This window comes from Enhydra lutris, unplaced genomic scaffold (genome assembly GCF_002288905.1).
Source record: "Enhydra lutris kenyoni isolate GAN:26980312 unplaced genomic scaffold, ASM228890v2 scaffoldscaffold11, whole genome shotgun sequence".
Lineage (NCBI taxonomy): Eukaryota > Metazoa > Chordata > Mammalia > Carnivora > Mustelidae > Enhydra > Enhydra lutris.
Window position 1 is genome coordinate 35,888,557 of NW_019154095.1, and position 12,436 is coordinate 35,900,992.

The 12,436-nt window shown below is 38.4% G+C and overlaps 1 protein-coding gene across 1 annotated transcript in view; it reads left to right on the top strand.

The window, feature by feature from the left end:
* The window catches only part of LOC111144478 (ADAM metallopeptidase domain 32), a 192,555-nt gene that overhangs the window by 33,012 nt on the left and 147,107 nt on the right, over positions 1-12,436 (top strand). Inside the window, exons 5-7 of the mRNA XM_022498780.1 lie at positions 5,142-5,203; positions 7,603-7,736; positions 11,624-11,636. Coding sequence (XP_022354488.1) covers positions 5,142-5,203; positions 7,603-7,736; positions 11,624-11,636 — 209 coding nt within the window. The remainder of the gene's footprint in view (positions 1-5,141; positions 5,204-7,602; positions 7,737-11,623; positions 11,637-12,436) is intronic.

Sequence of the window (12,436 nt, forward strand, 5' to 3'; positions counted from 1 at the left end):
TGGCTGCATGTTATTCTCATTTAGTGTCTTGAATATGTCTTGCCAGCCCTTTCTGGCTTGCCAGGTTTCTGTGGGCAGGTCTGTTGTTATTCTAATGGGCCTTTCTCTGTATGTAAGGAATCTCTTTCCCCTAGCTTCCCTTAAGACCTCTTGTTTAGGGCACCTGGGTGGTTCAGTTGGTTAAGCAACTGCCTTTGACTCAGGTCATGATCTTGGAGTCCCAGGATTGAGTCCCACATTGGGCTCCCAGCTCCGCGGGGAGTCTGCTTCTCCCTCTGACCTTCTCCCCTCTCATTCTCTTTCTCTCTCTCTCTCTCTCAAATAAATAAATAAAATATTTTTAAAAAGACCTCTTGTTTAAAATTATGATTCGTGAATTTCACAATTAAGTTCCTGGAGGTCTTTCTAGATTTGTTGACCTTGGAGGGTGTCCTTTCTGCATTTAGGACACGCCCACTTGTTCCATTCTCCAGATCATGGAAATTTCATCCAGAATTTGTTCAACTCTATCTTCTAATCTTCCTTCTCCCCCGCCCCCGCCCAGGGACCCCAATAATTCTGACATTGGAATGTTTTGTGTCATCATTTATTTCCCCAATTCTGTTTTCATGGCTTCTAAGCTGTTTGTTCCAGGCCTCCTCCTGATCCTTCTTCTCTATCAGTTTGCCCTCTAGATCACTAATTCTGTCTTCTGCCTCAGTTACCCTAGCTGTTAGAGTATTTAGATTAGATTGGATCTCATCGATAGCATTTTTAACTTCTGCCAGATTGGCTCTCACTTCTGCCCTTAGAGATGGTATGTTGTCACTAATGGTTTTCTCTAACCATTGCCTGGTTAATTGTTACCCTAAATTCCCTTTTCAACATACTGTTTATGTCCGTATCCAATAGTTCTGTGGGAGAGGGCACAGTCTCTGAATTATTCCTCTGTTGAGTTTCCTCCTCCCTGTCATTTTTGGTGAGTGGTAGTTGAAGGGATGTATAGCTGAATATATCAGCCACAAGCCAGGCAAGATGAACCCTGGAAAGTTTCGGAGCAGTTGGAAGTCACCACCAAAAAGAAAGAAATATGAAAAAGAGAGAGAGAGAAAGAGAGAGAGAAAAAAAAAGAGAGAGAATCCAGCCAAAATGAGTCCCCAAAGCAAGATTATATGATACATAAACAAAAACAAACAGAAACCGACAAAAGTAAATGAGAAGAAAAAAATAGAAGAACTTAGCCAAAATGAACTCCAAGAATAAGATTTATGTGATACCAGAATGAAAGCAAATACAGAGAAACCCTGACAGAAGAAAAAGATGGGAGGATGGTTATAAATCCTCAATGTGGGTGAAGAAGTTTTTTTAGTTCTTCCTGGGTGTATCTTGTTATCTTTGTTAAAGGACTCAACTTTCCAGAGATACAGGGAGATTAAAACTGGTTTATATATAGGGGTAGTATTGAATAAGGAAATAGGATTACCTTGAAGCTTATATCTATATGTACCTTAAAACAAAAGCAAAGAAAAAGAAAACGGAACACAGGTATTTGTATGAAAAAAGTTCAAGTTAAAAAGTTATTATGGAATATATTGTGTTAAACCTCTAACTGTAATGGTAAGTAGGTTAAAAAAATTAAAAGAACAAGAATTGTGAGAACAAATATTAAAAAAAAGTTGTATTTATGAAATATACAGGTTTTAGGGCAATATGGGGACTTAATATATTGTTTTCCCCTGATGTTGTGGTTTTACAGTTTTATGTGGACCCTGTGGTGATTGTTCTCTTGTTCTTTTGTCTTGTTTTCTTGTGGAGGGGCCTGCTACATTGTTTTCCAGTTAATATTGCTCTGGTTGAGTAGCCCTACAGGCTATCAAGGGGCTGGCCTCTGTGGAAACTAGTTTTTCAGGCTTTTGTTCTCTGGAGGTTTTTGTTCTTTGGCAGCTTTTTGCAGCTTTTCAGAGGGTCAGAGCAAAGAAAATATCTGTCTGCACCTAGACTTCTGCCTCAGAGAGAAGCCTTAGACCGTTCCTCTCTTGATGGTCTGAACACACAGACTCCCCTTCTGCAAACTCTGCTGAACAAGGCAACTTCCCACAGATGGTACGCATCCGCAGCCACTGTCCCAGTCACCCAAGGCCCCCCGCTTGTCTTTTCATCCTTGTGCCACTAAAACCACGAGCTATATTGGTCGGGGAGCCCACTTCTGGTGGCTGCATTTGCCGGGACTGCTGTCTGGAGTGCAGCCCACGCCAGGGGCTCTCAGACCGCATGGTCGTGCAGGTCGCGGAAGGCTTCCAGCTGAGGTATCCTGACTGGAGATCGCACTGGGTTTCTCAGGTATGGACTGGGAGTGTTCAGACCCCAAGGCTGGTCTCAGAAGGCTGTGGGCCCAGAGGCTGACAGCTGGCGCTCACACCAGACTCTCTCAGGCACTGGCGGGAGTGTGCCCAGCCGAGCAGTGGATAAGCAGTAGAAAGTCAGGGGCTGAGGGACCATGGACTGGAGGCTCTGCTGGACTTTCTCTGGTATGGGAGGTTGCCAGTGGTGACCATCCTGGGCCCATGCCTGTGACTGCCTGATTACACCAGTTGCCTTTTAAGACCTTTTGCTCTTTTGAGTGCTTTTAACCAGACTCCAAGTTAATGCTGGTCCCCAATCACAGGGTACTTTCATATTGGAGTATTACTTTTTAGTGGGTCGCTTCTGGTGGCTCCCTCTCCTTTCTGTTTATCCTCGGATATTAGTCCCAGCATTCCCACTCGGCTTTACCTCTCCACTGATGTCTTCTGTCTATATAGAGATCCAGAAGTGTATAATCTTACATCTCAGGCTGATTTTATGGCTGTTCAGAGTGTTCTGGTAGATATTTAGCTCACTTTAGGGAACTGGTTGAAACAGGGACTCCTACTTCTCTGCCATCTTCCCTCTCCTCCATCGAGCCTCTAGTTTTGATTGTACCTCATTAATAGCTTTTCTTGATTTCAACTTGGTTAGATTTTAGTTCTTTTATTTCTCCAGAAGGGTATTCGCTAGTATCGTCTGATTTTTCAAGTCCAGCTAGCATCTTTATAATTATCATTCTGAATTCTAATTCTGACATCTTACTGATGTCCACAATGATTGGGTACCCAGCAAAAGTATTTCCTTTACCATTTCTTGAATGGCTGATTTAGTGGTGATGAATTCCTTAACGTTTGTTCATCTGGGAAACTATTTATCTCTCCTCTTATTTTGAATGATATCCTTGCTGGATAGAGTATTCTTGGCTGCAGATTTTTTTTTTTTTTCCTTTTAGCACTTTAAATATATCCTGCCAGTCCCTTTTGGCCTACAAAGTTTCTGCTGATAAATCAGCTGATAACTTTATGAGATTGCCCTTGTATATAACTGTTTTCTCTTAGTGCTTTTAAAATTCTCTTCACTTCTTTGTGTCATTTTAGTTATTACGTGTCTTGGTGTAGACCCCTTTGGGTTGATTTTGTTGGGAGTTCTCTGTGATTCCTGGATCTGGATTTCTGTTTCCCAGGTTAGTGACTTTTTCCTTTGTTATTTCCTTGAATATGTTTTCTTCCCTCTTTTCTTTCTCTCTGCTCCTTCTGGGATTCCTATAATGCTAATGCTGTTATACTATTCTCATTTTTTATTATTCTTTTACTCTTTGCTGTTAAGCTTGATTGCTTTCCATTACTCTGTCTTCTGGTTTTCTGGTTTCTTCATCTCCTTCCTCTTGTTTAGTATTCCCTCTAGTGTATTTTTAATTTCTATTATTGAGTTCTTCATCCCAGATTGGTTCTTTTTATATTTTCTGTTTCTTTAAGTTCTAATGGAGATCTTCTTAAGTCCAGTGAGTATCTTTATGAGCATTAATTTGAATTCTCTTTCAGGCATATTGCTTATCTTCATTTCATTTAGCTCTTTTGCTGTGAATTTATTAGCTTGTTTATTTTCATTTGAGACATACTTTTCTGTCTTCTCATTTTGTCTCTTTGTGTCTGTTTCTATGTGTTAGGAAAGTCAACTACTTCTGCTCTGGAAAGTAGTGGCTTTATGAGAAGACGTGCTGTAGTGCCCTGAAGTGCGATGTCCCCTATTTACCAGAACCTGGTGCTCCATCGGTGTCACCTATGTATGTTGTATGTGTCCTAATGTGATTGAGAGGCATATGCCTTATGTCCAGTTGTCTGCAGTGTTTCTCTTTTCCTTTTGTGGGGAATGCTTGGTCCCTCTGTTGTTAAGTGGTCAGTCTGGGGCCACCTTGGACTTGAATTGAGCAGACCAGATGTTTGCCAGGACTACAGTCTCAGCACACTGCAGAGTGCTGTTCTGCCTGTGTTGTCCCCCAAGAAGTTCTTGTTGGTGGGAAGGGTCTGCAGTGAGACCAGATATCTATCCACAGTCTGTTTGTTGGGGTTTCAGGGACTTCAAACTACCAGGCTATCTCTGTGTTGCCCCTTATGGGGTTTTTGTGGGTAGGAGAGCTTACAGTCACAAATCCTAGAAGCCTTATCTTTTTCTGTGTTCTGGTATTTGTGTCTTTTTGGTTTTTATATGCTTATGTTTTCTTTTCAATGATGCTCCAACTCTTGCTTTTTACATGTTCTCTTGGGTTGGATAAAATCTCATCACTCAGCTTCAGCAACTTAGTGGTATTGCAACTTATTGTTATCCATGTTTTAACTTGAGGATAGTAGTGATAGAGTCAAAAACAATACCAAATTTTGTTCAAGAATTTTCTACTTAAAAAATATAGGAATCAGGCAATACATTTTAAGGAAACAGTTAAATATCTTTTGTGCCTGATAGAATAAACTTTGCTGATATAGGATGTCTTATTATCCCAGTGATGCCACCTACATAGAAATTAGAGCATAACATGTGGTCTCTAATTTCAGAAGAAGTTAAAATTCAGTTATATATAGTTATATATAGATTTCTAATCCCATATAAATTCTTATGTTAGCCTTATTTTTGTAAAAATTGGGTTATATAATAAATACATGATATCATTTTTAATATTTTTTGCATATTTTAAATCATATATAGTCTGAGACATTTTAATCAAGACATTTTAGGGAATGTTTGGAGGGACTGATTGATATAAAATTATTGTTTTGCTGCTGGTTCATGAATCTTCATTTCATTTGTTCTGGATTCTCTAGGAACAGATATCCTATACTATTAAAATAGATGAGAAGCCATACACTGTGCATCTTAAGCAAAGGTAACTTTTTATTCATTTAGTTTTATATTTCATTTTATTGATATGAATTTATTTACTTAAAATAAAAATGGAGAGTTAAAAATAATTAATGTAGTTGTTATTAAACATTTTAGTTGTTTCAGATGAACAGATGCTTTCCTGAGAATTAATTTAATTTTTGGTCCTAATGCCTCAAGTAGTCTTTTGTGAATAGAGGGGAACAGAAAAAAATAAGGCCCACCCTCATGAAGATTAATCTATATGATCTTATGTTGTTGACAGAACCAGAAAGACCTATATAATCAGGGCAGAATGTTGGAATAAGAAGTCTGTAAGTGTATCAGGATTTGATCAGAGAGACAGGCCTGGAATAAGGAATTTATTATGGAATGAGACTATACACTTGTGAGAGTTTATGAAAAATAGTACTAGCTGTGTACTTCCCTCAGAGAACTGAGAAAGTAATTGAAATAACTTTCTGCAGGGTTTAATTCTCTCATGGAAACCAGGAAACAATGGAAATGTCTCTCATGTAGAGAAAAGTTGGCTTAGAATTAATTTGTGACTTTAAATAGGATAATTTCAGTTAAATTTTGATTATAGAACTAGACTATATGGTATTAGGGAGAGGTGGATTGTGAGAAACTTAAGGTAGTAAGTTGTAAATAACTTTTTCAAAAATGTTTGGCAGAAAAAGAAGAAACAGGTGCAGATGAATGCTTTTTAAGAAGGAAGAAACAAAGTTTTTAGGCTGGAGGGAATTTTCTTAGAGATGTATAAACAAGCTATTTATTGTATAAAATGCCAAAGAATAGGATTGGGTAAAAGAAGAGTTAACCAACTCCTGTAGGCAGAAGGGAAGAATATGGTAAATGGCAACTCAAAGATCTTTTCAAGTGTCTAAGAGGGAAAGTGAGAGTACTCAGTGCATTTGAACATCTTATCAGGACTATTAACAGCGGTAAGAATTATAGGGACTGGAGTTTAGGAGGTGGGTAAAGCATGTGTGTATTGTTTTGGGAAATTACTTGCATAATGATTATGATGGCATAGTGATAATTAGGAAGGTATTACAAATAACTTATATGAGAAATAGCAGAAAGCAGAACTATGTAGAGGTAGGGAATTTTTTTCCTTTTGAGATATAACCTGAGGTGACAGGAAAAAGATTAGCTAACACTGGATTTAGTGGTAGCAGAGATTTGGTGTAGCAGTGAAGGAGATGAGGAACAGATCTGAGTCAGGGGAAATGTGGGCTCAATTTTGAAAAAATTAGATATGAAGTGCTTGTAGGATATCCCAAGGAAAATGTCCAGTTGACAGTTTAGAATGTGAATGGGAATTTCAAAGCCATCTATTTATGTAGGTATAAATGAAGCACTAGAAATGAACAAGATAAACCTGTAGAGGAAGGAGTGAATATCAAAGATGAGAAGGAAGAACAACTCAGAGGTGAATGCCATGGAAACACTTAAGAGAAGAAACAAGGACCCAGATGAAGGGACTCTTAAAGTATACAGAAAGATATTAGGAAAGCCAGGTGGAAATAGTATGATTGAAGTTGAAGAGTAGATGGCTTAAAAAAGGGAAGTGTGGTCAATAGTATGTCTGTGTCAGAATAGTTTTATTTGACTTCAAACTGCATTTTGGATTTGACAACTAGGAGGTTATTAGTTACCCGTAGAAGATCACTTTTAGTGGAGGATTCCTAACAAGCTAGTCTAGGTGGTCTAGTTATGTTACATTAGATTGAGGAGTGACCACGAGGTGAGGGAATAGGATAATAAGTATAGGGAGTGATACCAGAGAAGGTTGAACTCGGATTTGTAGTTTCAGTATCTACATTCAGATTAATACAACTTTTACACAATACTCTTCTACTTCATTATAAAGGTAATATATATGCATGGTCGTGAAATTTAGAAAGAATGAAAGAATGGAAAACTCTCATAATCCTTCATGTGGTTTATATCTTTGCAAATTTTAAAATGCCTTTTTTCTCATCTTGTAGTCCCTTCTTATTTTAAAGGAGTTCATTAAAATAAAATAAAGGAGTTCATCAAAATAGGAAAATTATTTTGAGTGTGTATTTCTTTGAATATAAACTATATATTTATGTCAAAAGAAAATACTACCTTTGTTCAGTTTGCAGACTTACTATAAAGGTCCAGGCCTGGAGAGCAAATATTTCAGGCTTTGAGAACGATACTATCTCTGTTAAAATGACTCAGCTCTGCTGTTGTAACTTAAAAAGAGCCATGGACCATACATAAATTGAAGGGTGTGGCTGTGTTCCAACAAAACTTTATTTTCAAAGACAGAGTAGGCCAGATTTGGCCTGAGGGTATTAGTTTGCTGAGCACTGCTTTATATGTTTCAAAAAGAATAACTTTTAATATTATCTCATTTTTAATATTCAGTTTTTTTTTAGCACATAATTTTATGGTTTATTTGTATAACCAAGGATCTGTGAATTCTCATCCTTCAGATATTCAGGTAAGATTTAAGTTTTATATTTTACAGATTTTTATAATCTTTTTTACATTGATTAAATGTTTTCCTAATACAGAATACTGTATTCATAAGGGATATATTTAAGGATTGGGTTGTTGCCTCATTTCCCTCATTATTAGCCTTTCCTGAAATCTTGGTAAGTTAAAGACAAACTAGATGGACTAAGGCTTCTATTCTGCATTGAACAGAGATATCATTTAGTTAATTAATTAGTTTATTTATATTTTGTTGAATAAATGAATATAAATTAAAGACTAATAAAAGCAAACACAAATACTGAACACAATATTTTAAACCTTTTCTTTTTTTTCCCCATCACTCCATCAATAATGACCCTACCCTTTAAATTAGATAGCCACATCCATCCACTTTCCCTATCTCCATCCTGATAACACTCTTTTCCAAGTAAATTCTTAGATTATTGCCATAACTTCCTGAATAATCTTGTTTCTATGCCTTGCCCATCCCTTTAGTCAGTTTTCAACATGACCAAAAAGATCAGTCCTGTTAGAGCCCAGACACATTGTTTCTGCACTCAGAACCCTCCATGGTATGACCTCCTTTCACAAAATGAGAGCCAAAGTCATTTCAATATCCTACAGCCTTTATACAGTCTGGTCCTCTTTACCTAACTGACCTCATTTCCTATTACTGCCTAACTTGGTCATTCTGTTCCAACTATATTGGTCTCCTTGCTGTTCTTCAACATACCAGACATGTTCTTCTTCCAGGATTACTTTCTATTTTCTTTGATCCAGATGCTAGCTCTTTCCCAAGATTCCCTTTGCTTAAGGTCTTTGCTTAAAATTACTAACTCCTATTTTATTTTATTTATTTAATTTTTTAATTAATTTCTTTTCAGCGTAACAGAATTCATTGTTTATGCACCACACCCAGTGCTCCATGCCATATGTGCCCTCCATAATACCCACCACCTGGCTCCCCCAGCCTCCCACCCCCCGCCCCTTCAAAACCCGCAGATTGTTTTTCAGAGTCCATAGTCTCTCATGGTTCATCTCCCCTTCCAATTTCCCTCATCTCCCTTCTCCTCTCCATCTCCCTATGTCCTCCTTGTTATTTGTTATGCTCCACAAATAAGTGAAACCATATGATAATTGACTCTCTCTGCTTGACTTATTTCACTCAGCATAATCTCTTCCAGTCCCGTCCATGTTGCTACAAAAGTTGGGTATTCATCCTTTCTGATGGAGGCATAATACTCCATAGCGTATATGGACTATATCTTCCTTATCCATTCGTCTGTTGAAGGGCATCTTGGTTCTTTCCACAGTTTGGCGACCGTGGCCATTGCTGCTATAAACATTGGAGTACAGATGGCCCTTCTTTTCACTACATCTGTATCTTTGGGGTAAATACCCAGTAGTGCAATGGCAGGGTCATAGGAAAGCTCTATTTTTAGTTTCTTTTTTTTTTTTTAATTTTATTTATTTATTTGAGAGAGAATGAGTGAGAGAGAGCAGGAGAGAGGAGAAGGTCAGAGGAAGAAGCAGACTCCCCAAGGAGCTGGGAGCCTGATGCGGGACTCGATCCTGGAAGTCTGGGATCATGACCTGAGCCGAAGGCATTCGCTTGACCAACTGAGCCACCCAAGCGCCCTATTTTTAGTTTCTTAAGGAATCTCCATACTGTTCTCCAAAGTGGCTGCACCAACTTGCATTCCCACCAACAGTGTAGGAGGGTTCCCCTTTCTCCACATCCTCTCCAACACACGTTGTTTCCTGTCTTGCTAATTTTGGCCATTCTAACTGGTGTAAGGTGGTATCTCAATGTGGTTTTAATTTGAATCTCCCTGATGGCTAGTGATGATGAACATTTTTTCATGTGTCTGATAGCCATTTGTATGTCTTCATTGGCGAAGTGTCTGTTCATGTCTTCTGCCCATTTTTTGACATGGTTATCTGTTTTGTGTGTGTTGTGTTTGAGAAGTTCTTTATAGATCCTGGATATCAGCCTTTTGTTTGTACTGTCATTTGCAAATATCTTCTCCCATTCCGTGGGTTGCATCTTTGTTTTGTTGACTGTTTCATTTGCTGTGCAGAAGCTTTTGATCTTGATGAAGTCCCAAAAGTTCATTTTCAGCTTTTGTTTCCTTTGCCTTTGGAGATATATCTTGAAAGAAGTTGCTGTGGCTGATATTGAAGAGGTTACTGCCTATGTTCTCCTCTAGGATTCTGATGGATTCCTGTCTCACGTTGAGGTCTTTTATCCATTTCGAGTTTATCTTTGTGTACGGTGTAAGAGAATGGTCGAGTTTCAGTCTTCTACATATAGATGTCCAATTTTCCCAGCACCATTTATTGAAGAGACTGTCTTTTTTCCACTGTGTGTTTTTCCGTGCTTCGTTGAAGATTATTTGACCATAGAGTTGAGGGTCTATATCTGGGCTCTCTACTCTGTTCGACTGGTCTATGTGTCTGTTTTTATGCCAGTACCATGCTGTCTTGGTGATCACAGCCTTGTAGTAAAGCTTGAAATCAGGTAACGTGATGCCCCCAGTTTTGTTTTTCTTTTTCAACATTTCCTTAGCAATTCGGGGTCTCTTCTGATTCCATACAAATTTTAGGATTATTTGTTCTAGCTCTTTGAAAAATACTGGTGGAATTTTGATCAGAATGGCATTAAAAGTATAGATTGCTCTAGGCAGTATAGACATTTTAACAATGTTTATTCTACCGATCCAAGAGCATGGAATGGTCTTCCATCTTTTTGTGTCTTCTTTAATTTCTTTCATGAGTGTCCTGTAGTTCCTTGAGTACAGTTCCTTTACCTCTTTGGTTAGGTTTATACCCAGGTATCTTATGGTTCTTGGTGCTATAGTAAATGGAATCGATTCTCTAATTTCCCTTTCTGTATTTTTATTGTTAGTGTATAAGAAAGCAACTGATTTCTGTACATTGACTTTGTATCCTGCCACATTACTGAATTGCTGTATGAGTTCTAGTAGTTTGGGGGTGGAGTTTTTGGGGTTTTCCATATTAAGTATCATGTCATCTGTGAAGAGAGAGAGTTTGACTTCTTCATTGCCAATTTGGATACCTTTTATTTCTCTTTGTTGTCTGATTGCTGTTGCTAGGACTTCTTCTTCTTTTTTTTTTTTTAAGATTTTATTTATTTATTTGTTCAAGAGAGAGAGAGAGCATGAGCACAGGCAGACAGAGTGGTAGGCAGAGGCAGAGGGAGAAGCAGGCTCCCTGCAGAGCAAGGAGCCCGATGCGGGACTCGATCCCAGGACGCTGGGATCATGACCTGAGCTGAAGGCAGCCGCCCAACCAACTGAGCCACCCAGGCGTCCCTGTTGCTAGGACTTCTAATACTATGTTGAACAAGAGTGGTGAGAGTGGGCATCCTTGGTGCGTTCCTGATCTCAATGGGAAGGCTGTGAGCTTTTTCCCATTGAGGATGATATTTGCTGTGGGTTTTTCATAGATAGATTTTATGAAGTTCAGGAATGTTCCCTCTATCCCTATACTTTGAAGTGTTTTAATCAGGAACAGATGCTGGATTTTGTCAAATGCTTTTTCTGCATCAATTGAGAGGACCATGTGGTTCTTCTCTCTTCTTTTATTGATTTGTTCTATCACATTGATTGATTTGCGAATGTTGAACCATCCTTGTAACCCAGGGATGAATCCCACCTGGTCATGGTGGATAATCTTTTTAATGTGCTGTTGGATCCTATTTGCTAGGGTCTGTTGAGAATCTTAGCATCCATATTCATCAGTGATATTGGTCTGAAATTCTCCTTTTTGGTGGGGTCTTTGCCTGGTTTGGGGATCAGGGTAATGCTGGCTTCATAAAAAGAGTCTGGAAGTTTTCCTTCTGCTTCAATTTTTTGAAGCAGGTTCAGGAGAATAGGTGTTATTTCTTCTTTGGAAGTTTGGTAGAATTCCCCAGGGAATCCTTCAGGTACTGGGCTCTTGTTTTTTGGGAGGTTTTTGATCACTGCTTCAATCTCGTTACTAGATATCGGTCTATTCATGTTGTCAATTTCTTCCTGGTTCAATTTTGGGAGTTTATAGTTTCCAGGAATGCATCTATTTCATCTAGGTTGCTTAACTTATTGGCATATAACTGTTGATAATAACTTCTGATGATTGTTTCTATTTCCTTGGTGTTAGTTGTGACCTCTCCCTTTTCATTCATAATTTTATTAATTTGAGCCTTCTCTCTCTCTCTCTCTTTTTTTTTTTTTTGGATTAGTGTGGCTAATGGTTTATCGATCTTATTGATTCTTCCAAAAAACCAGCTTCTAGTTTCATTGATATGTTCTACTGTATCTCTAGTTTCTATCTCCTTGATCTTCTCTCTAATCTTCATTATTTCCCTTCTTGTGCCTGGGGTTGGCTTAATTTGTTGTTGATTCTCCAGTTCTTTAAGGTGTAGAGACAGCTGGTGTATTCTGGATTTTTTCAATTTTTTTGAAGGAGGGTTGAATGGCTATGTATTTCCCACTTAGGACTGCCTTTGCTGTATCCCTTAGGTTTTGGTCCGAAGTGTCTTCATTCTCATTGGTTTCCATGAATTGTTTAAGTTCTTCTTTGATCTCCTGGTTGATCCAAGCATTCTTTTTTTTTAAATCATTTTTTAAAATTTATTTTCAGCATAACAGTATTCATTGTTTTTGTACCACACCCAGTGCTCCATGCAGTCTGTGCCCTCTCTAATACCCACCACCTGGTTCCCCCAACCTCCCACCCCCACCACCTCTTCAAACCCTTC